The sequence below is a fragment of the Astyanax mexicanus genome, chromosome 12 (genome assembly GCF_023375975.1).
Source record: "Astyanax mexicanus isolate ESR-SI-001 chromosome 12, AstMex3_surface, whole genome shotgun sequence".
Lineage (NCBI taxonomy): Eukaryota > Metazoa > Chordata > Actinopteri > Characiformes > Acestrorhamphidae > Astyanax > Astyanax mexicanus.
In genome coordinates, this window is record NC_064419.1 from 25714975 (window position 1) to 25741819 (window position 26845).

Below are 26845 nucleotides of genomic sequence, written 5' to 3' on the forward strand. Positions count from 1 at the left end.
TGCCAGCAGATGGTGCTCCTGACTAGCTTGTGCTTCTGGGAAGTTCTCAGTATGCTGTTTTTGCAGTGGATAGAGCCAACCATTATGTATTTCTTTTGAGGACAAGAGTGATTTAAGGCCTCTTTTTGTAGCTTTTCCCCTTTTGATGTAAGATTTATCAGTGAGTCGTGAGAGATAACTTTCTTTAAATAACCAAATTATGGTTAGAATTTACACAGGGGAACTGTGTAACTTGCACAACCTTTGTAACATCTAGTCCTAAGACAATTTACAGGCATAAAAACTCATACAATCTACTAAGTTAGTTGTAAAGCAGGGATTCTTAACTCACTGGTAGTTCTGGCCCTCAGAGGGGTCCTTACATAGATTTCATTTTCCAGCAAAAATATAAATTGTTTTTATAAAATATTCACATTTTCTGAGACACTGACCTTAGCATTTGCATTAGCTTTAAGCCATAACCATCATTAATAAAAGAAAGAAATGTGAGGAATTGATCACTCTGTAATAAATCTATATAGTATATATAGAGTGTCATTTATTGAGATGCACCTATAGTACAGCTGTAAATATGTTTAGGTCACTGTGAGAGAAGCATAAGCAACAAGAGGCATTTCTTAGTCACTTGAGTCAAATTACCAATAGGTAGCCAACACCCATGTTTACAATTTAGAGCTCACAATTGTTTACAGTGTGTTTTTTCCTTAAATTATATCAGCACCTTTAAAAATAATTGTTGTTTTTTTATTGTTTTTGTGTTTGGAGTACATTTGATCAAATAATAGATTTTATCCTTTTTATGCCTGTGTAGGATATTGGGAACACATTATGTTAAGTACGTTTTTCTTTTTGTTTTTTGTTTTTCCCTGGAAATGTCAAGGCATGTCAGACTACCTCAGAAGTGTGTGAAAGGTCTCAGACATAAGAGTAAACACTTCAAGTTCTGCATTTTTGGTTAAATGGTATTGAAAATGTATCACATTTGCATCAACATTTGTCTGCAAGTGAGGGTCACAAAAGGTTTTGAACCCTGAAAAGGGCCAATTCATCACAGGGTACCACATAAACCTAGCATAGCCAATTCAGGTATTGAAGGTTTGATGTTTTATTTTGTTTGTTTGCTTGTTTTTTCAACACCAAATACATGTTATCAGAAGGTATAGCAGAATGCATTACATTACATTTGGCAGACACTTTTGTCCAAAGCGACTTACAGTAGTGTATTACAAAAGTAATAGAAATTAAAGGTAAAAATAAACAAACATTTTCAGATAGGGCCTACAGGAGGTCGAAGGGTACTAATGGGATAAAGGAGTAAAGGAGGGGAAGAAGGAAATGAGAAAATGCATATGTGGCAAGTACAGTACGGTATGGGGGTAGTTATTTATGCTCTTAAATGGATGAACCCAATAAATAACTAAATTGGTAGCCAACTACGCCACCTGGACAACCCAGGAATTAAAAGAATGACCCCAAAACCCAAGTTTTAATCTACCAATTGAATTAAGGTCACACAGGTTCAAGTCACATGGTCTGAGACAGGGTTACTTAAAAATATAACTTTTAATAAATATCAAATATTACAAAAAAACAAAACCAATAAATCAATAAATAAATACAAAAAGAAACACAAACACTAAAAATCAAAAACAAAACCTGAACAGGGCTGGAGCACACTGTGACCAGTGCTAACTGCAGGTGAGAGGAGTCCCCACTACACAGCACACAAACACCACTAAGCACACCCAGTTAGACTTCAACACCTCAGCAGCCTGTCACCGCTTCCAGCTCCTGTTCGGACACAAAAGAAAACAAAAACAAATTAACTCAAATAAACAATTATACCAACACAACTAAACCATACACAGCCCGGCAACATAAAGAAATAAATCACGCTTACTGACCATACAGGCTTTCCCTCCCGCAGCAGCGCGCAACTCAGGACCCAGGAAGTATAGTAACACATACACAGACACACACACACACAGCGCGCTGAGTCACATGCAGCGCGCGTTCAGAAAAAAAAAAAAAGCAAACCAGTCCGCTACAGCTCACCGGAGGCAGCACACACACCAGGATTGAGTCTGGACATACAAAACAATTAACACAAAATATAACAAAAATAAGCAAAGGGAAAAATAGAAAAGAACCACAAAGCCTAAAAAAAAAAAAAAAAAAGCACTAATGCAGGGGGAGGAGCCTCCGCGAAGAGGGGGACACAGGTGATCTCACACACACACGGGTAGAGCTGTATTGGACACTCCCCGTACTCCACCACCCCAGCTTCCAAGGCTTCACTTCTCCACGGCAGACAGCGGGAAAGTCACAACACTTCTCGTAGCTTCACACTAAAGATATAAACCAGATTAACCCACTGAGGGTTTATTATAGCATCAAAGTCAGTGAAAGGAAATTATAACCTACCACAGACGGAAACCTTTGCACGTGGCATAAACCACCGGAGCAATCTCCTCACAAATGCCTCAGCACTGAAATTGAGCAGGAGAAACACTCAGCACCAGGATTAATCAGAGAAAACAGTGAAAAACAAACTGAGCCTACCGCACGCTTGGGAGAATTCCCAAGACAAAGGAGAGCATTCACCCAGCCACACCAAACGCCAAACTGCAGACCTCGCCCAGCAGCACGCCGAGGAAGGGGGGTGGGAACCACAGAGGGTGTGTCCCAGGTAACAGCCACCTGGCCTACATATAGTCCCAGGTCAGATTATTCAGCCAATGAACTAAAGGCAATCAACCCATATATTAGAATTAGGCACGCAGGAATTACACCACCCACAGCCGGCTGACAAAAAGGGAAAGATTTGCTGGATGTTTGTAAACAACCCACGTCAGTTAAAGTAGAAAAAGTAAGCAAATCACTAATATTCTAACACAGAGCTTTATTTAGCCCAAATGCTTACAGATGACCAGACAAAAACACCCATCCTGCCACACATAGACCATCCCTTCTCATCAGTCACTCAGTGTTAACCAGGCGTATTATTCATTAATGGGACATAATTGGCAGTTAGTGTTCTCCTCCAAACGTGTTCAGCTGTTCAGTAAAGCAGAAGAAGCTCATTCAAGAATTTGTCTCTTTAATGCTGGATGCATTTTTTGCATTTAGAGTCCTAGATAATAGCTAATCAGGAATTAATCATTTGGGAAGGAATCTGGCTGGAAACTAACTTTGTCACACCTTTAATGTGATCTAGTATGTTGACCTAATTGAGATTCTAAACTGTATAGAAATGTACCATTGCTTAAACCCCCTAGTTTTACATCATATTTGTGCTGTTGTGGCATGCAGTAATAAAGTAGATGGATGGTTGGCGAGTGTTGTGGAGTCATGGAGTCATAGGCGTAGGAACCGGGGGGGATGGGGGGGGACATGTCCCACCCAATATCAGAAACAGGTGGATTTGTCCCCCCCCCAAAAATGATACCGCAGGAGAACAGGGGCGTCGCCAGGAGCGAATCGTTTCTCTCAGCTCAGCTGTGTTTTTAATGAGTAGACAGAATGCTGTGTAAATGGGAAATCTCTTTGGGCCAATCACGGAACCGGTTCAGGAAAAGAGTCCCGCCTCTTAATAGAAACAGAATCAAAAATCAGCTCGCTTGTTTTGCGGAGGAGAGTGGGGAAGACCCCCCTCGCTGTAAAGGATTTGTAAAGTTTTCTTTTTTAGATTTAGCAGCGGGGCGCAGCGAGCTGACGTTAAAAGAAGGTAACGGAGCCTATTTCTGATAGCTGGTTAAAAATAAACGAATCAAAACCCACAGATCAAACCCACTGTGAGCTTGTGATAGTCATTGTTACTTGTAGACTATGACTGCAGGATTACTGTTAATTAAGGAAAATTAAAAAATATTTTAGCTAGCTTAACTAGTTCGCTAGAAGCTGGGTGTAGTAGCCATATTTCAGTACAATACTTTATGTTGGTAGTTTAAAGCAGTTTCTTCTCCCTGATCACTGCACTGAAATTTTGTGTTTTCACCGGATCCAGCTCATCAGCTAATAAACACTCATTTATTGAGTTTACCTGTTAAAATCCCTTAGATTTACTAATTGAATATATCTGGTCCTTTAGTAAAAGCTCATGAAACTAACAGAAGGTTTGGGTCATCTAACGTTTATATTAACATCTGCCAAAAATCTCTATGAAACATAAGGTTACATTCTTTTACGTAAAAGACCACCATCATAAGTACTTTTAGTCGACAAAATGTGGCGTAAATGTAAATATACAAATATACAACAGAATTGACACGCCAATACATAATAATAATAATAATAATAATAATAACATCTATTATTTTATTATTATTATTTTCAAATATGCACGCATATTTTTTTCTAACAGTAAATGTAAAGTGGAGTAACATATTTAGGTTGTAAAGTCACCTGTACTTGGATGTAACTAATAATAAACAGTAGTACAGAAAAGAAAGGTTTATTTGTAATTAAAGGTAACTCCACAGATGTTGTTCTAAGAGACTATAAGGTGAGCTTTGATTCATATAAGCAGATGTGTTTTTTACACTTTTTAAACTCTGTTTAAGGTAAGGGAGGCAGGGTATTACAACAGGTAGCATGTGTGCGCTGCACTGCTTGGGGATATGGGTTTTGTGATGGACTACCTCCAACTTGTCCAGGGGATTCCTACTTCATGCCTAATAATTCTATGCTGGCTCTCACCATGACTACGACATAATAATTAATCTAAAACTAAGTGAAAATATGGGAGTAAAAATGTGAAAGCAGCTCCAAACCATCACTGTGAAAACTTTACACTAGACTTCAAGCAGCATGGACTTTGTTCCTCTCCACTCTTGCTCCAGGCTCTGTTCACTTGATTTACAAATGAAATGCAAAATTTACTGAAGTAAACAAATATATTTAAACTGTATATTAGCTAAAATTTTGATTACAAAAATTTGACTCCAAATATACCCACTTGAGAATGTGCTCCGAGTGTCGCTAACCACTAGAAGGCTCTGCAGAGTGAGTCCAAAATGTTGATATATGTTTGATCATTTTTATGCTGTTAAATGTACTCATTTTTTTCAACACAGAACCATCAGGATGAGGATTTGTTTCTCAGGGAGTCCTGGGTTTAAAAAGTGTGAAAAGATAGTGTATTTATTTATTTTTTTACTTTAAACAATGTTAAACGTGTGTACGTGTGTATGTGCCAATCTGTATGGGGTGGGTCAGGTGACTGAAAACGATGTGACATGACTAGGAAAGCCAAAAAAAAAAAAAAAAAAAAAAAAAAAACCACCCTTCTGGTCCTCCTGCTTTTTAAGCTTTTAAACTCCAGTTATAAACCTCTATTTGTTTCTCCAGAATCAGCTCACTAACCACTTAAGTCACAGTAGCAGTGATGCTAGCACCTTTACTGGTTAAAGTGTTGCTTGAGAAAAACATTGCAACAGGCAGACGTTTTAATTGCTTTTTAAGAAAATATTTTATTGTACTTTCTGAAATCATAGGAATATCCTCTACAAGTAGTTGGACACTTTTTTAATCACAGTTTTTAGCCTTTTAGCTCCAGTCACCTCTATGTATTGAGCACTCACATATGGGCTCCCTCTTTTGTAAAGGGAGTTTGATATAGGAAGTGGGTAGGCTTTGTTTTTTGACTGGTTATACAGCCTATGGGTTTGACCAAAAGGAAGTTTGAACACTCATGTGGTTTGTTTAAGCGTACAAAATAACTTCATAAGATCCTTAAATGATCCAAAAAAAAAAAATAAAAATAAAGACTGTTATAACACTATAAGCCGAGTGTATTTAATTAGTAAGCCCCGCCTCACTCAGGACAAAGCTTCGGCTCTCTAAAACAACTAGGGTTCTCAATTCTACTCTGTGCTTTATAAAACACCGAGAAGTCAGTGTAATACATAGTGGCAAGTGTAAGGTATAGGACAGTTATTTATAATCTTAAATTAATAAATCAAATAAATAAATTAATTAGTAGCCAACTACGCCACCTGGACAACCCAGGATTTAAGAAAAATTACCCAAAACCAAATTCTAGTCTACCAAATCAAAAAATAGGTCACAGGTTCAATTCACAAGGTCTGAGAGGGTTCTATTTAAAATTCAAATTTTAATAATTATATTTTAACAAAAATCACAATAATTCAAAATAAATTTAATTAACAAAAAAAGAAATAATAATAAAAAAAAACACAATCACACAAACAACCAAAAAACAAAACCTGAACCGGGCTGGAGCACACTGAACAGTGCTGACTGCAGGCGAGAGGAGTCCCCAATACACAGCACACAAACACCACTTAGAAAACCCCAGTTAGACTTTACCACCTCAGCAGCCTGTCACCGCTCACTGCTCCTGTTCAGAAACAAAAAAGGAGAAAACAATTTAACCAAACAAACAAAACAAACACCAACATCAGTAAACTAATATAAACCAACAATAATAAGAAGTAACCACGCTTACGGACCATACAGGTTCTCTCCCGCAACAGCGCGCAATTCAGAGCACGGGAAGTATAGGAAAACCAACACTACAGACACACAAACCATGCGCTGAGTCACGTGCAACGCGCGTTCAAGAGAACAAAATAAATAAATAAATAAATAAATAAATAAATAAAATCGCTGCTGCTCACCAGAGGCCGCTCACAAACCATGACTATCTAATTATATATATATATATATATACATAAAAAAAACATTAACGTGCAAGGAGTAGAACAAAAAAGAAAAAGAAAAGAGAAAAAAAAATAGCACTATTGCAGGGGGAGGAGCATCAGCGAGGAGGGGAACAGGTGATCACACACACAGGAAGAGCTGAATTGTGAATGTTAGAACCACAGTTTTACTAAAAATAAGTGTATGGGAGCTCACTCATACCCACCAAGGCTTCACTTCTCCACGTCAGACAGCAGGGAAAGTCACAATGCTTCCAGTGTATTTCACACTAGAGATACAAACCGGATTTAACCCACTGAGGAATTTATAGAATGAGAATCAGAATGATAGGGAGTTAGAACCTACCACTGACTGGAACCTTTGAGCATGGCATAAACCACCGGAACAATCTCACCTCACAAGTCTCAGCTCTGAAATGGAGTAGGAGAAACTTTTTAGTGCCAGGATTAGTCAGAGAAAACTCCAAGAAGCAAAACTTCAGCCTACCGCACGCTTGTGAGAATTCCCAGCCACACCAAGCCACACCAAGCTGCAGCCCTCGCAAAGCAGCACACCAAGGAAGGGGGTGAGAACAACAGAGGGGGTGCCACAGGTAGCAGCCACCTGGCCTAAATATAGCCCCAGGTAGGATTACCCAGCCAATTAACTAAAAGCACTCGAAACTGATAGATTGTAATTAGGCACACAGGAATTACACTGCCCACAGCAGGCTGACAAGGGAGGAAAACAGACTCACGAAATGTTTAAAGAAAACACATCAGTTAAAGTAGAGAAATACTGTCAATTTCCAAATAAACAAATGAGCAATATGTTTTTATGACCCAGAGCTTGATTTAGCCCAAATGCTTCCAAGCTACAAAAAACAAAATACTCATCCTGCCACACATATTTGCCAAACAAAATTGGGTTTTCTGTCCTTTAAACTCATTACCTTCTGAAAAAGAGGGCATGCAGTTAAACATATAAGGCCCACCCAACTAATTTCTCCCCCCGCACCATAATTAACCTCACCTGTCTCCAACCAAACGTTAATGTGGTAAGGGGTGGAGCCATGTTCCTGTGTTCTCTACAAAATGGCCGAAGCAAAAACACAAGGGTAAGTTCTGTGTTGGGCAGAAGGGCATGGTCATGTGGTTATTACAAGTCAGTTTATTAGTGCTTGGGGCAGTTCTATTGGCTGATGCAGATTTGTCACATTCAGGCAAATGGCTAAATCCTCGGTCTCCTTGGTCTCCTGGAACGTATTACTCACAAAACCAAGTGCAAGCTTCTTCCCCTTATGACTCCAAAAAGACTCCTTGGGGCTATGGTAGGATTGAGCCGAACAGGTTCTTGAACATGCCTCAACCTCCAGTAACGTTCTATCGTTGGGGCTTTCGTGAGAAATCAGATGTAAATCGTGGGTACAAACGAGAGCAGAATCCTCTTCAGGATCGTAAACAACACCTTGCAGAGTATTATGTGCAATCCCCAGGAAGGCATCCTGCTCAGGATCCTGTGTCTGCTTCTCCTGAGCTTCCGTCTCTGGTAAGTGGTCCAAACCCACCAGCCTGGAATCTAGTTCAGACTCCTGTGCCAGAACCTGTGTTGGCACCAGTCCAGGAATCTGATCCAAGTCCTCTGCCAGTGCCTGTCCGAGCTCCTGCAGAAAGGAGCAGCCTAAACAATGTGCCAGTCTGGATTCCAGTTCAGAGTTCTTTGTTGGTGCCTGCCCAGAATCTTTCACTGCCAAGTGGTCCAAATGCAGTAGTGCAGCATGCCCCGGATCCAGTTTACACACCTGTACCAGTGCCTCCCCAAAATTTTCCATTGCTGAGTGATCTAAGCACAGGGCTGGGGCCTGCCCAGAATCCTCAGCTGCCAAGTGGTCCAAGTTCAGTACTTCTGCCTGCCCAGGAGCCACATCCTGCATCTGTGCCTGTGCCTTTCCAGAGTCTTCCACAATTGAGTGATCCAAGCACAGGCTCTGGGCCTGCCTATGATCCCAGTCTTGTGCCAATGCCTGCCCAGAATCCTCAGCTGTCAAGTGGTCCAAGTACAGTACTGCTGCCTGTCCAGGATCCATATTCTGCATCTGTGCCTTTCCAGAGTCTTCCACAATTGAGTGATTCAAGCACAGGCTCTGGGCCTGCCTATGATCCCAGTCTTGTGCCAATGCCTGCCCAGAATCCTCAGTTGCCAAGTGGTCCAAGTTCAGTGCTGCAGGCTGCTCAGGATCCACGTCCTGTGCCTTTCCAGGGTCTTCCACAATTGAGTGATCCAAGCACGGGATCATGGCCTGCCTCTGACCCGAGTCTTGTGCCAGTGCCTGCCAAGAATCCTCAGCTGCCAAGTGGTCCAAGTTCAGTGCTGCAGGCTGCTCAGGATCCACGTCCTGTGCCTTTCCAGAGTCTTCCACAATTGAGTGATCCAAGCACAGGCTCAGGCCCTGCCTATGATCCTAGCCTTGTGCCAGTGCCTGCCCAGAATCCTCAGCTGCCAAGTGGTCCAAGTTCAGGTTCTCTGCCTGCCCAGGATCCACATCCTGTGCCTTTCCAGAGTCTTCCACAATTGAGTGATCCAAGCACAGGCTCTGGGCCTGCCTATGATCCTAGCCTCGTGCCAGTGCCTGCCCAGAATCCTCAGCTGCCAAGTGGTCCAAGTACAGTACTGCTGCCTGTCCAGGATCCATATCCTGCGTCTGTGCCTTTCCAGAGTCTTCCACAATTGAGTGATCCAAGCACAGGCTCTGGGCCTGCCTATGATCCTAGCCTCGTGCCAGTGCCTGCCCAGAATCCTCAGCTGCCAAGTGGTCCAAGTTCAGTATTGCAGTCTGCTCAGGATCCACGTCCTGTGCCTTTCCAGAGTCTTCCACAATTGAGTGATCCAAGTACAGACTCTGGGCCTGCCTATGACCCTAGCCTCGTGCCAGTGCCTGCCCAGAATCCTCAGCTGCCAAGTGGTTCAAGTTCAGTGCTGCAGGCTGCTCAGGATCCACATCCTGTGCCTTTCCAGAGTCTTCCACAATTACAGGATCAAAGCACAGGCTTGGGGCCTGCCTATGATCCCAGTGTTGTGCCAATGCCTGCCCAGAATCCTCAGCTGCCAAGTGGTCCAAGTTCACTGCTGCAGGCTGCCCAGGATCCACGTCCTGTGCCTTTCCAGAGTCTTCCACAATTGAGTGATCCAAGCACAGGCTCTGGGCCTGCTTATGATCCTAGCCTCGTGCCAGTGCCTGCCCAGAATCCTCAGCTGCCAAGTGGTCCAAGTTCAGTACTGCTGCCTGCCCAGGATCCACATCCTGCATCTGTGCCTGTGCCTTTCCAGAGTCTTCCACAATTACAGGATCAAAGCATAGGCTCGGGGCCTGCCTATTATTATCCCAGTCTTGAGCCAGTGCCTGCCCAGAATCCTCAGTTGCCAAGTGGTCCAAGTACAGTACTGCTGCCTGTCCAGGATCCATATCCTGCGTCTGTGCCTTTCCAGAGTCTTCCACAATTGAGTGATCCAAGCACAGGCTCTGGGCCTGCCTATGATCCTAGCCTCGTGCCAGTGCCTGCCCAGAATCCTCAGCTGCCAAGTGGTCCAAGTTCAGGTTCTCTGCCTGCCCAGGATCCACATCCTGTGCCTTTTCAGAGTCTTCCACAATTGAGTGATCCAAGCACAGGATCATGGCCTGCCTATGATCCCAGTGTTGTGCCAATGCCTGCCCAGAATCCTCAGCTGCCAAGTGGTCCAAGTACAGTACTGCTGCCTGCCCAGGATCTACGTCCTGTGCCTTTCCAGAGTCTTCCACAATTACAGGATCAAAGCACAGGCTTGGGGCCTGCCTATTATCCTAGCCTCGTGCCAGTGCCTGCCCAGAATCCTCAGCTGCCAAGTGGTCCAAGTACAGTACTGCTGCCTGCCCAGGATCTACGTCCTGTGCCTTTCCAGAGTCTTCCACAATTACAGGATCAAAGCACAGGCTTGGGGCCTGCCTATTATTATCCCAGTCTTGAGCCAGTGCCTGCCCAGAATCCTCAGTTGCCAAGTGGTCCAAGTACAGTACTGCTGCCTGTCCAGGATCCATATCCTGCGTCTGTGCCTTTCCAGAGTCTTCCACAATTGAGTGATCCAAGCACAGGCTCTGGGCCTGCCTATTATCCCAGTCTTGTGCCAATGCCTGCCCAGAATCCTCAGCTGTCAAGTGGTCCAAGTTCAGTGCTGCAGGCTGCTCAGGATCCACGTCCTGTGCCTTTCCAGAGTCTTCCACAATTGAGTGATCCAAGCACAGGCTCTGGGCCTGCCTATTATTATCCCAGTCTTGAGCCAGTGCCTGCCCAGAATCCTCAGCTGCCAAGTGGTCCAAGTTCAGTACTGCTGCCTGCCCAGGATCCACATCCTGCATCTGTGCCTTTGCCTTTCCAGAGTCTTCCACAGTTACAGGATCCAAGCACGGGATCATGGCCTGCCTCTGACCTGAGTCTTGTGCCAGTGCCTGCCCAGAATCCTCAGCTGCCAAGTGGTCCAAGTTCAGTACTGCTGCCTGCCCAGGATCCACATCCTGCATCTGTGCCTGTGCCTTTCCAGAGTCTTCCACAGTTACAGGATCCAAGCACGGGATCATGGCCTGCCTCTGACCTGAGTCTTGTGCCAGTGCCTGCCCAGAATCCTCAGCTGCCAAGTGGTCCAAGTACAGTTCTGCTGCCTGCCCAGGATCCACGTCCTGTGCCTTTCCAGAGTCTTCCACAATTACAGGATCCAAGCACAGGCTCTGGGCCTGCTTATGATCCTAGCCTTGTGGCAGTGCCTGCCCAGAATCCTCAGCTGCCAAGTGGTCCAAGTACAGTACTGCTGCCTGCCCAGGATCCACGTCCTGTGCCTTTCCAGAGTCTTCCACAATTACAGGATCCAAGCACAGGCTCTGGGCCTGCTTATGATCCTAGCCTTGTGGCAGTGCCTGCCCAGAATCCTCAGCTGCCAAGTGGTCCAAGTTCAGTACTGCTGCCTGCCCAGGATCCACATCCTGCATCTGTGCCTGTGCCTTTCCAGAGTCTTCCACAATTACAGGATCCAAGCACAGGCTCTGGGCCTGCTTATGATCCTAGCCTTGTGGCAGTGCCTGCCCAGAATCCTCAGCTGCCAAGTGGTCCAAGTTCAGTACTGCTGCCTGCCCATGATCCACATCCTGCATCTGTGCCTGTGCCTTTCCAGAGTCTTCCACAATTACAGGATCAAAGCACAGGCTTGGGGCCTGCCTATTATCCTAGCCTCGTGCCAGTGCCTGCCCAGAATCCTCAGCTGCCAAGTGGTCCAAGCACAGGTCCAGCATCCGGCATGAGCCCTGACCTGACAAGTAGTCCAAGTGATGTGCTCTTGACTTCACCTCAGGCCTCGCTTTGGAGTCTAGGTGAGACTTCTGCTCAGTCTCCAGGACTGTCTTCTGCTCAAGCACCTAATCCCATGCTGTATCCAGATCCTCTGAAGCCCCCCCAATTGCAAGTCCATTTACCCACTGAACCCTTAAAGAAGTTACTGTGGCGGTTTCCCAAAGCTCCAGAAAGGCCTAAGCAATTTCCGGTGCAGTTTAACTTGCGGCAGCCTACCCCAGTCAACAGTGTGGCTGCTGCATGTGGGGAGAGTATGGTGCATGTGGAGGTGAAGCAAGATTTCTTTGGAAATGGTATGCTCGTAAACCCTAGTTCTCTGACGCTTGGAGGCTGTGCAGCATCAGGACTGGACTCTGCAGCCCGAGTGCTCATCTTTAACTCTGAACTCCAGGCTTGTGGTAGTGTACTAACGGTAAGTTGAGTTATGAATTGCTTAGTTTTAATTGTTGTGCAGGTCACTGCTCTACTAATGCAATATTGCTATTTCAGATGACGGAAGATTACCTTATCTACAGCTTTCACCTCCTCTACCGCTCTGAACCTCTGGTTGGTACTTCAATTGTCCGAACAGGAAGAGTCAATGTTCAGATTGATTGTCACTACTCAAGGTAAGCTTCTTAAGATGGACTAGCTACAGTGGTTTCCTTTTTCTTAACTGCTTTGCTTGGAGCCTTAACTTGGAATTTCTTTTGTTTTAGGAAGCACAATGTGAGCAGTATTGCTGTGTCCCCTACATGGGTGCCGTATTCCTCTACAGTGGCAGCGGAAGAGCATTTGGTCTTCACCATGAAGCTCATGACTGGTTTGTATTTGTGAAAATTCTCAAACTTTTTCTAAAGTCTAAACAGCCATATCTTAACTCTCTGGAAGCTCAAATTGGATTCCAATGTCTTTGCAGCACTTGCAATGTATGTAACTTCAGATTCAGAGTACAGGGATCAAGGAAGCTTAGTTATTGACTTGTATGCAAATCTGGTCTGATCACTTATAAATAACAGTGCAGACAGTCACAGATCTGATTTAAATTTTTTTTTTTTTTTTTTAGTTTTATTTGCAGTCTGAACATGGCCTTTAACTTGTTGCTTGTAGATGACTGGCAGTATGAGAGACCATCGAATCAATACTTCCTTGGCGAGTTCATGAAGATTGAGGCATCTTTGACCCAGTTTAACCATGTACCTCTCCGTGTATTTGTGGACCACTGTGTGGCAACTGCAGTTCCTGACATTAATGCTGTTCCCAGATACACATTTATTGAGAACCATGGGTGAGTATTGCTTTTACTAGCCTAGACGAGTGCATGTAGAAACCAACCACCAACATCTCCTCCTTTTTTCTATTTATTTCTTTATTTATATTTTTAGATGCTTGGTTGATGCCAAGATAACGGGCTCCAACTCTGAATTTATGAAACGGGTTCAAGATGATAAGCTGCAGTTTCAGTTGGAAGTGTTCAGATTTGAACAAACCAACAGTAGTATGGTATGGAAGACTTGGTTACGTTGGAGCATTTGTTTTTAATGCTGCCATTTTACAAACTACCTGAACAACATTAACTTTGTTTTTTTTTTGTTTTTTGTAGCTGTACATCACATGTTTCCTGAAAGCCTCTACAACTTTACGGAAGACTGATGCTGAACACAAAGCTTGCTCCTTTGAGACCAATGGGTATGCCTCAAAATAATACTGTTATGATGCCTTTGTTTCAGTTTGTACTAAAGCTGCTGTGTGTTTGCTCTACGTAGGTGGGCTGCTGCAGATGGTAATGACCAGAATTGTAACTGTTGTGATGGAGAATGTGTCTCCAGGAAGGGGAGAAGTGTGCACACTGAAGAAGGTATGCTTGCCTTGACCTATGCTTCTCAAAAAGCATGATGCCTAAGGTTAAACCTCAGTCCAAACTCAAGGCTGTCTAATGGGAGGAATGTCTGGGGAAACAGACCCAGCATTTCTTAACCCTGGTCCTTGAAATCCACTTTCCCAGGTTCAAACTAGTTTGGTTCAACTAGTTTACCTGCTCGTAAAAGGCCATTGTTTTTAAACTAATGTTGGTGGCAATCACTCCTAAAATGTGCAGGAAAGTGAGCTTCAATGACCAGGTTTGAGGGACCTTGTTCTAACATGTTTTTGTGAAGGAACAAAGTCTAATTCGTTTGTTTGCAACTTTGTTTTACAGATCAGTATTTTGAAACGGAAGTCTCTTTGGGCCCCATCTTGGTTGAGGATGATGACCACTTGTTGCAATGAGTCAATAGTGTTTCTTAAAATTTTTATAAATAAATATGGGGAAATTTGAATCTGTCTCTTGCCTTTATTCCACACTGTAAAAAAATTACTGTAGTTTTTACAGTATTTTTTTTACAGTAATATACTGTTTTTTTTTTTTTACAATATGTAACTGTATTTTAGAGTGCATCGTGGTTGTGCAAAACAATTACAGGAATTAACAGTAATGGATGAGCACAACTGCAAGCAGGGTCGTGTTCAAAGCAGTTTCACAGTAATGCACTGTAAAAGTCTTGCATGGATTGCGCGGGAAGACAGGAGAAGAGAGGACAAGACAGCCTGGAAACGCCTGTTTTTCACAGCTGGTAAGTTCAAGTTTATATTACTTAAAAGTGGGGGCTCGGTGTGTGGGACTGGGGATGATATAGCTAACCTCTAGACTGGAGAGGCATTTTGTAGTGCGCTAATTAGCTAAATGCTAGCGTGGGTACTCGGTGTGTGGGACTGGGGATGATAAAGCTAACCTGGCTAGCTATCTAGCCTGGTGAGGCATTTTGTAGCGAGCTAAATGCTAGCGTGGGGACTCGGTGTGTGGGACTGGGGATGATAAAGCTAACCTAGCTAGCTATCTAGCCTGGTGAGGCATTTTGTAGCGAGCTAAATGCTAGCGTGGGGACTCGGTGTGTGAGACTGGGGAAGATATAGCTAACCTCTAGCCTGGAGAGGCATTTTGTAGCGAGCTAAATGCTAGCGTGGGGACTCGGTGTGTGGGACTGGGGATGATATAGCTAACCTCTAGCCTGGTGAGGCATTTTGTAGGGAGCTAAATGCTAGCGTGAGGACTCGGTGTGTGGGACTGGGGAAGATATAGCTAACCTCTAGCCTGGAGAGGCATTTTGTAGGGAGCTAAATGCTAGCGTGGGGACTCGGTGTGTGGGACTGGGGATGATAAAGCTAACCTAGCTAGCTATCTAGCCTGGTGAGGCATTTTGTAGCGAGCTAAATGCTAGCGTGGGGACTCGGTGTGTGAGACTGGGGAAGATATAGCTAACCTCTAGCCTGGAGAGGCATTTTGTAGCGAGCTAAATGCTAGCGTGGGGACTCGGTGTGTGGGACTGGGGATGATATAGCTAACCTCTAGCCTGGTGAGGCATTTTGTAGGGAGCTAAATGCTAGCGTGAGGACTCGGTGTGTGGGACTGGGGAAGATATAGCTAACCTCTAGCCTGGAGAGGCATTTTGTAGGGAGCTAAATGCTAGCGTGGGGACTCGGTGTGTGGGACTGGGGATGATATAGCTAACCTAGCTAGCTATCTAGCCCGGAGAGGCATTTTGTAGCGAGCTAAATGCTAGCGTGGGGACTCGGTGTGTGGGACTGGGGATGATATAGCTAACCTAGCTAGCTATCTAGCCCGGAGAGGCATTTTGTAGCGAGCTAAATGCTAGCGTGGGGACTCGGTGTGTGGGACTGGGGATGATATAGCTAACCTAGCTAGCTATCTAGCCCGGAGAGGCATTTTGTAGCGAGCTAAATGCTAGCGTGGGGACTCGGTGTGTGGGACTGGGGATGATATAGCTAACCTAGCTAGCTATCTAGCCCGGAGAGGCACTTAAAATATGGTAAACTGAATAATAAAAGAAATAAGCGTATAACCAAGCAAGCTATTTTGCTACTCTGTTCATGCCACACAAAAATAAGTGAGAACTGTGACTTTTTTATCTTAATAAATGAAGATGTTTAAAGTCTGAGAATTAATTAATTAATTTGAGTGGAAAGTAAGTGGGCTTATATGTTATATGGGCTTATATGTACGTGTGCTTATGCTTTATTGGAATGAAAACCTACAGGGTCTGTGTAACATTTCATTTAAATTTTCTGACCATTTGAGGCTAAATTAGACAATAGAAACTTGTGTAAAACTTTTCATTCATTTTTCTATTTGGTGAATTTATTTCTAGTTTTTCCATTCTATTCCTCGCAGTCTGATTTTGAGTAAAAATGGGAAAAAAAATATTTTAATGCTATTTTCTGATTTATATATTTTTTAAATTAATTAATTTTTCCATTTTTGCATCTTGTACTTAATGTGGTAGGATTGTACCACCAGCCTGGGGAGAACTCTATACCTGTTTGTTATTGGTCTGTGTTGAGGTGCGGGACTTTATCCATAACAAGCAAGCTAATCAGTTCTTTAAGTGGAAAGGTGGGACTTTATCTGCTGGTTATACTACATGTGAAGGAGTGTTGATAAAATTGTTGTGCTAGTTGGGAACTCTCCTCTCCTCACAATAAGGCAGAGTCTTACTGACCAATCACAGACAGGCATTGTGTTCTCCCCAGGCTGGAGGTATAATCCTACTACTTAAAAAAAAGTAAAAAAAAAAAAAAAAAAAAACAGATAAACAAGTAAAAATTAATTTTTTTTTCCATTTATCTGGAAATTTACATTATGAGGAGCAGAATGCATTTCATTTCTGCTCCTCATAATGTTAAATTTTAGGATAAATGGGAAAAAAAATATTATATTTTTTACACCCATTTATATTTTCAAATTTAACCTCAAATGGTGAAAAATTGAACTGATAAATGTTCACTGACCCTGCAGCCACACCAGCCCTTCGTTGATAAGAAAAAACTTTAAAAATACTATTTAACTTGGAATTAAAGTTTGGTTGGCAGATAAAAGTAGTACAAGTCCACCACATATACACTGCAGTAGAGTTGGGATGGTGATGGTTTAAAGTAAGACTAGGTATAAAACCTCAATTTAGAATTGCATCTTATTTTAAATGTGAAACATGCAGCCTATCAAACATATACTTTGATATAAACCATGGGGCTATGTTATGTTTTATTTTAGATGCTTCATTGGAATTAATCCAACCATCGGCAAGAAAGGTGGGAAGGTCTCGGCAAAAAAGAGCAACACTGTCAACCCACATGTGTGTACGCTTCTCAAATGCTTAATGGACTTTGAATGGCTGTCTGTGTGAGTATGGAATGAAAAGTTCTCAAACGAAAGAACCAAGGATCTTTGTGGACATAGCATCCCAGTTGTTCATATGTTGTTCATTTTGTATTCAGAATGCGTTGTTATTGGATTAGTTAAGTTGTTTTGCTAAATTATATTTCATTCAATGTTTGGTAGAATCTGTACACCTTTCAAACACCTTTCTATGCCTAATTGCTGTAATAGAAAAATCTACCCTTGTAGTTCTTATTTTGGTACATGTTTATGAAATACGTTCTCCACTTGTATGCAGGAATATGTATTTTTAAAGGCCAATTCTACTGATTTTTTAAAATGTTTCCAGAATTAAATCATTTGTTGTACATGAATTTCTTCAGTGTTGGTGATAAATATGAGAGGTCGATTAAAAAAAAAAAAAGATAAAAAAAAATGTTTACTGTTTAACTTTCTACTATAAGTCTCCAGATTGTTATGTCATGTTTGTACAGTAAAATTGTAGTGCATCAGAGAGAAAAAAGTGCCCTGTACCTGTACTTCTTTTGAATTTTATGAATTTATGAATTTTAAACAGATTTTTTTTAGTCCAACCTTATCTCAACATTATTAATAAATGTTTGACATTGTAACAGTGTGGTTGTCTTTATTTGTGAAGAAATTCTAATGCAATTGAATTTAATTTATTGATGAAAATGGATGGCTGGATGGCTAGGATATGATTAGCATTTTCTAATTTTTCAGGGTAAATCTTATTTACTGCAAATTACTGTATTTTTAAGGTTTTTACAGAATTTTACTGGCAACTTTTTTGCCAGCTAATTACTGTGAATTCTACAGTAATCTTTTACAGTATGGATTACAAGAAGTTACTGTAAAAAAATACAAGAAATGTTTGTAATTTAAATACAGGAAAAAACTGTAATCTGAGTTACAGCAACATACTGTAATTGCTTTTACAGTAATTAACAACACTTTTTACAGTATATTACTGGCAACTTTTTTGCCAGTTAATTACTGTAAATTCTACAGTAAATTTTTTACAGTGCAGGCCTGGATGGGCTCTGCTACACAGCTGGTTGGTTAAGCTTCTTTGCAGTACCCAACACAATAGATTTCTGTGGAATTTAAGTGACCGCTTCTCCAAAAACAAAACTTTTTTCCATTGAGACCATTTCAGTTCAAAAGTCATACACATCATATTTGTCTACCTCTTCTAATGTAATGTTTCAGTCTTTATTGTGGAAGCACATTGCCCTGAATAGTAGTTTCCTGGCTTTAAAGCCACTCTGCACCGTTTTTAAAGAGATCGTTCGTGAATCAGGTGTGTTTTAATGCGGTCCTTATTGGACATCTGTCCAAACAGTTTTGCTTTGTAAGTGGCATGCATGCGAGAGCAACCCAAGACTGTAGTATAATGACTCAACAATGTGGTTTAAGGCCACCCTACTGGTTTGTTTGGTCCCCATTTCATAAAAAGTTTGTGCCCATTGCTCCAGCAAGTTGGCTTGAAATATTTGATCTAAACATTTTACCAGTATTTCTCTGTAATATTCAGAAACTCACCATGTTAAATATTGCAACTGTTTGACACTTGTCTCAATCTGTCAATTGCAACACTTAGATTTTATCCAGAAGGGTTCAAGGCACCTTAGATTTCCTCACAGCTTGTGCATCAGCGTTCCACTCATGTGGAAAACTAGCCTGCTGAGCCACTTCCAGAGTTCATCCACCTGCTAAAGCGGAAAGGGCTGTTGCAAGTGCTAAATGAACTCTTAAAATCTTCCTCAGGACTGTCTAGTTCCAGTCTTGCAGTCTGTAATGGAGTTGTGCCCAAACAGTGTCCTACATTGACTCAAATGGAGTAAAATGTTTGGCGACTGGACGTGGGTGTTCAATGAGCCCCTAAATCTGGTAAACTGCCACAAAAATCTTTGGGAATTGTAAGGATGACTATACGAGTGTGTTCAAAGTAGCTTAGACTTTCATCGAAGCCAATATTTCCACATTTCTGTCTGGGTGTTTCCCCTGTGGTTTTCAGTGCGTGTGTTTTGAACTAAAGCGAGGCCAGAAGTCTGTGGAATGGACCGTCCTTGCTGAACGAACACACCAGCCGTTACTCAGCTGATTATTTCTGCCACGGGAAACACTAGGTTATGGACATTGCGCTTGGCAGCAAGCACAGAAGGGGAAGCTGTTTGAGTTGAACATGCATGTGTCGCTACGGACAGGTCAAAAACAGGCCAAAGTGATGCACTGCATCGTCTTCTTTTTACGCCAGATCGTGTTGCCCTCTCGTGGCCTCTGCATCTGTCCACCACCTCAGCTCAATTAGTCAATGCTGGTATGTTTAAATGTCTATGATTATTGGTTATTCATATCCTTTTAAGACAGAGATGGTAAAAAAGAGTATCTTTAATCCTCCTACTCTGCATTATTCAGACACTGCTTTTGAAATGCCATCACCACACACGTAAAAAAGAAAATCAGGTACTATTAAAAAGACAAAACGTTCAACTTCTGCTCTTTCTTTCCTTAACACCATTCAGAAGCTAAAAAAAAAAGTTCATTTGAGCCTACAACATGTCTGTGTGAATAAATAATCTTAAGCATTTTATACATATGATAAGAGATACATTTATTATGGTTTTGGTGAATCTTTTAGCTGGATTGGCTGATCGCCAGATACACTGCTTTGGTGAGCAATACACTCACGACGCTTTCTTATTCGCCAGTGTCTTATTCAGATTTCCGTCACACCTTAAATACTGGCTGAACATACATGCGGCCGCCTGTAGATGGCACATTTTAACAGTAAAAACAGCATGTGAGTGTTGTAGTGCAACGTTTGGGGGCCAGGGCTTAAAAGTTTCTGTACAAGAAAAAAAGAGGGCTGTCAATGTTAAAGCGGTAATGCACGCAAAATAATTTGGAATCAGTAACGCGTTATTATAGTTTTTTAATGCAAATTAATGATGCCACCAAGTTTGACCCCAACTTCCTCCGTAACTTCCTCCTGCCCCACCCTCATCCAACGCACAGTTTTTTTTTTCTAGAGTGAAAAATGTAGTGTCTGTGCATTATCCCCTAGGTGCTGAAGCAGTTAAGTTCTCTCTCTCTCGTTCCTTTTTGTTGTTTTAGCTCGACCACTCATTTTATTTTCCTGTCATAACCAAGCAGGCTGATATAAAAATGGTATAAAAAAACAGCAGCACTTGTTGACTACGGTGGAAACTAGGTCCGCCTGGCATCGCGACCCCAGCGGAGAGGCAGTAATCAGGATAAAGGTAACATTAGTTTACTACGTCTGCACTGCACGTTCCATTAAAAAGCCCTTTAATACTCAGCCAATTACGTTCTAAATTTAGAAATACTCACAACCAAAAATTTCTCCTGGATGCTCCTCAGCCAGCACATGTTCAGTTCCATCAGCAGCTCACCTGATTTAACATCAGTAAGACTTGATTTACCAAACCAGGTGTTCATATGGTGAGAACTAAATATATCTCTATTAAATGCAGCTGAGGAGACATGAGGAGATGTTTAAAGGAAAACAGGGCTTTAAAAGCTCTGTTTTTTTTTTGTTTTGTTTTTTTTTGTAAAATTGCTGTTTGTATTTATTGTAATGCTGGTGTTTAACTGAGCTAATAAACACTTACTTCACAGATAAGAAGCTTTTTCTTTACTGAAAATGACACCACCAATATAAATTTCTTACATCTTACATTATTTTATTTAGATTTAAATATAGATATTAAAAACTTGTGTCGTAGGAAGAACAAGTGCAGTTTATCACAGAATACTGTTGTGATGAATCGGATGACATTTTTTAATCGATTGATACGATGAAAAAAATATTTTAAAATAAACTTTAAAAACAGTAGGTTAGAACTATTGACAATAATTTGGGTTCCAGGTATGTTTGTGTTTTTAAAATGTAAAAAGACAGTTATTAAACAAGAATAGAAAAAGCTGCAACATTACAATCAAAACATTTGTATTTATTTCCCTTTTTTATTTTAAAATTCATGATATTAGATCTCTTTGTTGTCATAAATGTGTTTTATTTGTTTTTATTTTCATTATTGTTTTGCCCTGTATCGTCTGTGGGCTCCCACCAAATAATATCCGTATATCTTTAAAAGCCTTTCTGACATCCCAACAATGCTCTGGGCTTTAACACACCTTTATCTTTGCTCTGTCTTGCAGCACTACGCCAGTCGAGCGGGACACCAGTCAGTATGTGAGCTGCTCCTGGACCAGGGGGCCCGTGCTAATTCTCAAACTGCATAAGGTATAAAAAAGTCATCTGTAGAATCAGTTGTTGCCAGTTGCAGCCGGTCACAATCATTACCACTCACTGCGCTGTCCACTGTGGGTGATAATGCCTTCTGTTCACACTGTGGATCAAAGAATGTGAAATGCCCACACAAATTTGAAAAAGAAATATGGATGAAATATTCACCTGGCTGCTACAAAATTGAGCATTTTGTCCCAAACTACTGTAGAAAAGGCCACAAGATCCTGGATAGTCTTACACAAAACACATAGAATACATAGATCTTAATGCGGAAACTGTTTCCATTACTGTTGTGTACCAAACCTCCAAATGTGAAATATAAGTCTATGCATTTATGCATACCTGCAAAATAAATAGATTTTAAACTATTGTTATACAGTATTAGCCATACATTAGTTTTTCTTTTTATTTTCTACATTGTAGATGAATGTTAAAAACATGGATTAATTGTATTAAAATTTTATTAAATTGTATTAAAATGTATTAAAATAAACAAAAAGAAAATGTTTGTCCTTAACAATCTCCTGATCTAAACCTGATTAACTGAGATGGGTGATATTGTTCAGCACCTCCTGGAACTCCTTCAAGGTGTTGAGAAAGTACCAAGAGTGTAGATCTTCTCAAAGAAAATTAAATAAAATGAGAAGAGGTGTATTACATTTTTGACTGGTAATGTATTTGTGTGTTCACTTGTATACAGGCTGCTGAGCAGGGTCACGTGGACGTGTGCGAGTTGTTGGTGATGAACTGTCCTGCCTTGAGAAGCATGAAGGATAAAAGATCACGCTTACCTTCAGACCTTTGCCTGAAGAACAGTGCCTTACTGGAGTTACTAAACCCTCAATGACCTGCTGTGCTGCTTTGATGCCCAAATGAACTTCAGATCCTCTACAAGTCAGTTTTGTACAAGCAGTGGGACCCTGCGTGAGGTTCTTCTTGGACTGCAGGATGGAAACCATCGCAGGAACCCCACTTAGGCTTGTGTCCAAGCATGGAAATAAATGTTTTTGTTTAAGCGGCCGTAAACATTTCAACAGTACTACACTCAACTAAATGTTTTGTTGCTCAGATTTTTGCTCAATCTTTTTGATATAAATAATCATTCAAACTTATGTTAAATTGGGTTTTTACAGTGTAAGTATGTATTTTCCACAAGAAACTCTGTTGTAAGTTTGTGAAGCTGCCAGCAGATGGTGCTCCTGACTAGCTTGTGCTTCTGGGAAGTTCTCAGTATGCTGTTTTTGCAGTGGATAGAGCCAACCATTATGTATTTCTTTTGAGGACAAGAGTGATTTAAGGCCTCTTTTTGTAGCTTTTCCCCTTTTGATGTAAGATTTATCAGTGAGTCGTGAGAGATAACTTTCTTTAAATAACCAAATTATGGTTAGAATTTACACAGGGGAACTGTGTAACTTGCACAACCTTTGTAACATCTAGTCCTAAGACAATTTACAGGCATAAAAACTCATACAATCTACTAAGTTAGTTGTAAAGCAGGGATTCTTAACTCACTGGTAGTTCTGGCCCTCAGAGGGGTCCTTACATAGATTTCATTTTCCAGCAAAAATATAAATTGTTTTTATAAAATATTCACATTTTCTGAGACACTGACCTTAGCATTTGCATTAGCTTTAAGCCATAACCATCATTAATAAAAGAAAGAAATGTGAGGAATTGATCACTCTGTAATAAATCTATATAGTATATATAGAGTGACATTTATTGAGATGCACCTATAGTACAGCTGTAAATATGTTTAGGTCACTGTGAGAGAAGCATAAGCAACAAGAGGCATTTCTTAGTCACTTGAGTCAAATTACCAATAGGTAGCCAACACCCATGTTTACAATTTAGAGCTCACAATTGTTTACAGTGTGTTTTTTCCTTAAATTATATCAGCACCTTTAAAAATAATTGTTGTTTTTTTATTGTTTTTGTGTTTGGAGTACATTTGATCAAATAATAGATTTTATCCTTTTTATGCCTGTGTAGGATATTGGGAACACATTATGTTAGGTACGTTTTTCTTTTTGTTTTTTGTTTTTCCCTGGAAATGTCAAGGCATGTCAGACTACCTCAGAAGTGTGTGAAAGGTCTCAGACATAAGAGTAAACACTTCAAGTTCTGCATTTTTGGTTAAATGGTATTGAAAATGTATCACATTTGCATCAACATTTGTCTGCAAGTGAGGGTCACAAAAGGTTTTGAACCCTGAAAAGGGCCAATTCATCACAGGGTACCACATAAACCTAGCATAGCCAATTCAGGTATTGAAGGTTTGATGTTTTATTTTGTTTGTTTGCTTGTTTTTTCAACACCAAATACATGTTATCAGAAGGTATAGCAGAATGCATTACATTACATTACATTTGGCAGACACTTTTGTCCAAAGCGACTTACAGTAGTGTACTACAAAAGTAATAGAAATTAAAGGTAAAAATAAACAAACATTTTCAGATAGGGCCTACAGGAGGTCGAAGGGTACTAATGGGATAAAGGAGTAAAGGAGGGGAAGAAGGAAATGAGAAAATGCATATGTGGCAAGTACAGTACGGTATGGGGGTAGTTATTTATGCTCTTAAATGGATGAACCCAATAAATAACTAAATTGGTAGCCAACTACGCCACCTGGACAACCCAGGAATTAAAAGAATGACCCCAAAACCCAAGTTTTAATCTACCAATTGAATTAAGGTCACACAGGTTCAAGTCACATGGTCTGAGACAGGGTTACTTAAAAATATAACTTTTAATAAATATCAAATATTACAAAAAAACAAAACCAATAAATCAATAAATAAATACAAAAAGAAACACAAACACTAAAAATCAAAAACAAAACCTGAACAGGGCTGGAGCACACTGTGACCAGTGCTAACTGCAGGTGAGAGGAGTCCCCACTACACAGCACACAAACACCACTAAGCACACCCAGTTAGACTTCAACACCTCAGCAGCCTGTCACCGCTTCCAGCTCCTGTTCGGACACAAAAGAAAACAAAAACAAATTAACTCAAATAAACAATTATACCAACACAACTAAACCATACACAGCCCGGCAACATAAAGAAATAAATCACGCTTACTGACCATACAGGCTTTCCCTCCCGCAGCAGCGCGCAACTCAGGACCCAGGAAGTATAGTAACACATACACAGACACACACACACACAGCGCGCTGAGTCACATGCAGCGCGCGTTCAGAAAAAAAAAAAAAGCAAACCAGTCCGCTACAGCTCACCGGAGGCAGCACACACACCAGGATTGAGTCTGGACATACAAAACAATTAACACAAAATATAACAAAAATAAGCAAAGGGAAAAATAGAAAAGAACCACAAAGCCTAAAAGAAAAAAAAAAAAAAAAAAAAAAAGAAAAAAAAAAGCACTAATGCAGGGGGAGGAGCCTCCGCGAAGAGGGGGACACAGGTGATCTCACACACACACGGGTAGAGCTGTATTGGACACTCCCCGTACTCCACCACCCCAGCTTCCAAGGCTTCACTTCTCCACGGCAGACAGCGGGAAAGTCACAACACTTCTCGTAGCTTCACACTAAAGATATAAACCAGATTAACCCACTGAGGGTTTATTATAGCATCAAAGTCAGTGAAAGGAAATTATAACCTACCACAGACGGAAACCTTTGCACGTGGCATAAACCACCGGAGCAATCTCCTCACAAATGCCTCAGCACTGAAATGGAGCAGGAGAAACACTCAGCACCAGGATTAATCAGAGAAAACAGCGAAAAACAAACTGAGCCTACCGCACGCTTGGGAGAATTCCCAAGACAAAGGAGAGCATTCACCCAGCCACACCAAACGCCAAACTGCAGACCTCGCCCAGCAGCACGCCGAGGAAGGGGGGTGGGAACCACAGAGGGTGTGTCCCAGGTAACAGCCACCTGGCCTACATATAGTCCCAGGTCAGATTATTCAGCCAATGAACTAAAGGCAATCAACCCATATATTAGAATTAGGCACGCAGGAATTACACCACCCACAGCCGGCTGACAAAAAGGGAAAGATTTGCTGGATGTTTGTAAACAACCCACGTCAGTTAAAGTAGAAAAAGTAAGCAAATCACTAATATTCTAACACAGAGCTTTATTTAGCCCAAATGCTTACAGATGACCAGACAAAAACACCCATCCTGCCACACATAGACCATCCCTTCTCATCAGTCACTCAGTGTTAACCAGGCGTATTATTCATTAATGGGACATAATTGGCAGTTAGTGTTCTCCTCCAAACGTGTTCAGCTGTTCAGTAAAGCAGAAGAAGCTCATTCAAGAATTTGTCTCTTTAATGCTGGATGCATTTTTTGCATTTAGAGTCCTAGATAATAGCTAATCAGGAATTAATCATTTGGGAAGGAATCTGGCTGGAAACTAACTTTGTCACACCTTTAATGTGATCTAGTATGTTGACCTAATTGAGATTCTAAACTGTATAGAAATGTACCATTGCTTAAACCCCCTAGTTTTACATCATATTTGTGCTGTTGTGGCATGCAGTAATAAAGTAGATGGATGGTTGGCGAGTGTTGTGGAGTCATGGAGTCATAGGCGTAGGAACCGGGGGGGATGGGGGGGACATGTCCCACCCAATATCAGAAACAGGTGGATTTGTCCCCCCCCCCAAAAAATGATACCGCAGGAGAACAGGGGCGTCGCCAGGAGCGAATCGTTTCTCTCAGCTCAGCTGTGTTTTTAATGAGTAGACAGAATGCTGTGTAAATGGGAAATCTCTTTGGGCCAATCACGGAACCGGTTCAGGAAAAGAGTCCCGCCTCTTAATAGAAACAGAATCAAAAATCAGCTCGCTTGTTTTGCGGAGGAGAGTGGGGAAGACCCCCCTCGCTGTAAAGGATTTGTAAAGTTTTCTTTTTTAGATTTAGCAGCGGGGCGCAGCGAGCTGACGTTAAAAGAATGTAACGGAGCCTATTTCTGATAGCTGGTTAAAAATAAACGAATCAAAACCCACAGATCAAACCCACTGTGAGCTTGTGATAGTCATTGTTACTTGTAGACTATGACTGCAGGATTACTGTAAATTAAGGAAAATTAAAAAATATTTTAGCTAGCTTAACTAGTTCGCTAGAAGCTGGGTGTAGTAGCCATATTTCAGTACAATACTTTATGTTGGTAGTTTAAAGCAGTTTCTTCTCCCTGATCACTGCACTGAAATTTTGTGTTTTCACCGGATCCAGCTCATCAGCTAATAAACACTCATTTATTGAGTTTACCTGTTAAAATCCCTTAGATTTACTAATTGAATATATCTGGTCCTTTAGTAAAAGCTCATGAAACTAACA

The 26845-nt window shown here is 41.4% G+C and overlaps 2 protein-coding genes and 4 long non-coding RNA genes across 23 annotated transcripts in view; 3 read left to right on the forward strand and 3 right to left on the reverse strand.

Annotated features, from left to right (window-relative positions):
• The window catches only part of LOC125806170 (nascent polypeptide-associated complex subunit alpha, muscle-specific form-like), a 116535-nt gene that overhangs the window by 80428 nt on the left and 9262 nt on the right, over nucleotides 1-26845 (forward strand). For 16 of the 18 annotated variants that reach the window (XM_049486108.1, XM_049486109.1, XM_049486117.1 and 13 more), the window contains one exon: nucleotides 9638-9709. The exons of 1 other annotated variant lie outside the window; for it this stretch is intronic. In XM_049486108.1, coding sequence (XP_049342065.1) covers nucleotides 9638-9709 — 72 coding nt within the window. Of the gene's footprint in view, nucleotides 1-9637; nucleotides 10259-26845 lie in introns of all 18 variants that reach the window. One more of the 18 variants, XM_049486110.1, reaches the window with a different exon arrangement.
• On the reverse strand, nucleotides 1545-2936 carry LOC125806186 (uncharacterized). Its single transcript, XR_007441477.1, has 3 exons — nucleotides 2563-2936; nucleotides 2425-2489; nucleotides 1545-2348 (listed from the first exon to the last, which is right to left on the reverse strand). It is a non-coding gene; the product is annotated as an uncharacterized LOC125806186 (long non-coding RNA).
• LOC125806181 (uncharacterized) lies at nucleotides 6096-7350 on the reverse strand. Its single transcript, XR_007441471.1, has 4 exons — nucleotides 7171-7350; nucleotides 7030-7094; nucleotides 6890-6952; nucleotides 6096-6361 (listed from the first exon to the last, which is right to left on the reverse strand). It is a non-coding gene; the product is annotated as an uncharacterized LOC125806181 (long non-coding RNA).
• Nucleotides 11144-14332, forward strand: LOC125806172 (zona pellucida sperm-binding protein 3-like). The gene is made up of 8 exons (XM_049486128.1): nucleotides 11144-12447; nucleotides 12525-12643; nucleotides 12734-12837; nucleotides 13125-13302; nucleotides 13400-13517; nucleotides 13618-13703; nucleotides 13781-13872; nucleotides 14212-14332. Exons 1-8 carry the CDS (start codon nucleotides 11983-11985, stop codon nucleotides 14280-14282), a joined length of 1233 nt encoding a protein of 410 aa, XP_049342085.1. The 5' UTR covers nucleotides 11144-11982; the 3' UTR covers nucleotides 14283-14332.
• LOC125806183 (uncharacterized) lies at nucleotides 20303-22541 on the forward strand. Its single transcript, XR_007441474.1, has 3 exons — nucleotides 20303-20513; nucleotides 21436-21520; nucleotides 22227-22541. It is a non-coding gene; the product is annotated as an uncharacterized LOC125806183 (long non-coding RNA).
• Nucleotides 24257-26029, reverse strand: LOC125806182 (uncharacterized). Its single transcript, XR_007441472.1, has 2 exons — nucleotides 25158-26029; nucleotides 24257-25081 (listed from the first exon to the last, which is right to left on the reverse strand). It is a non-coding gene; the product is annotated as an uncharacterized LOC125806182 (long non-coding RNA).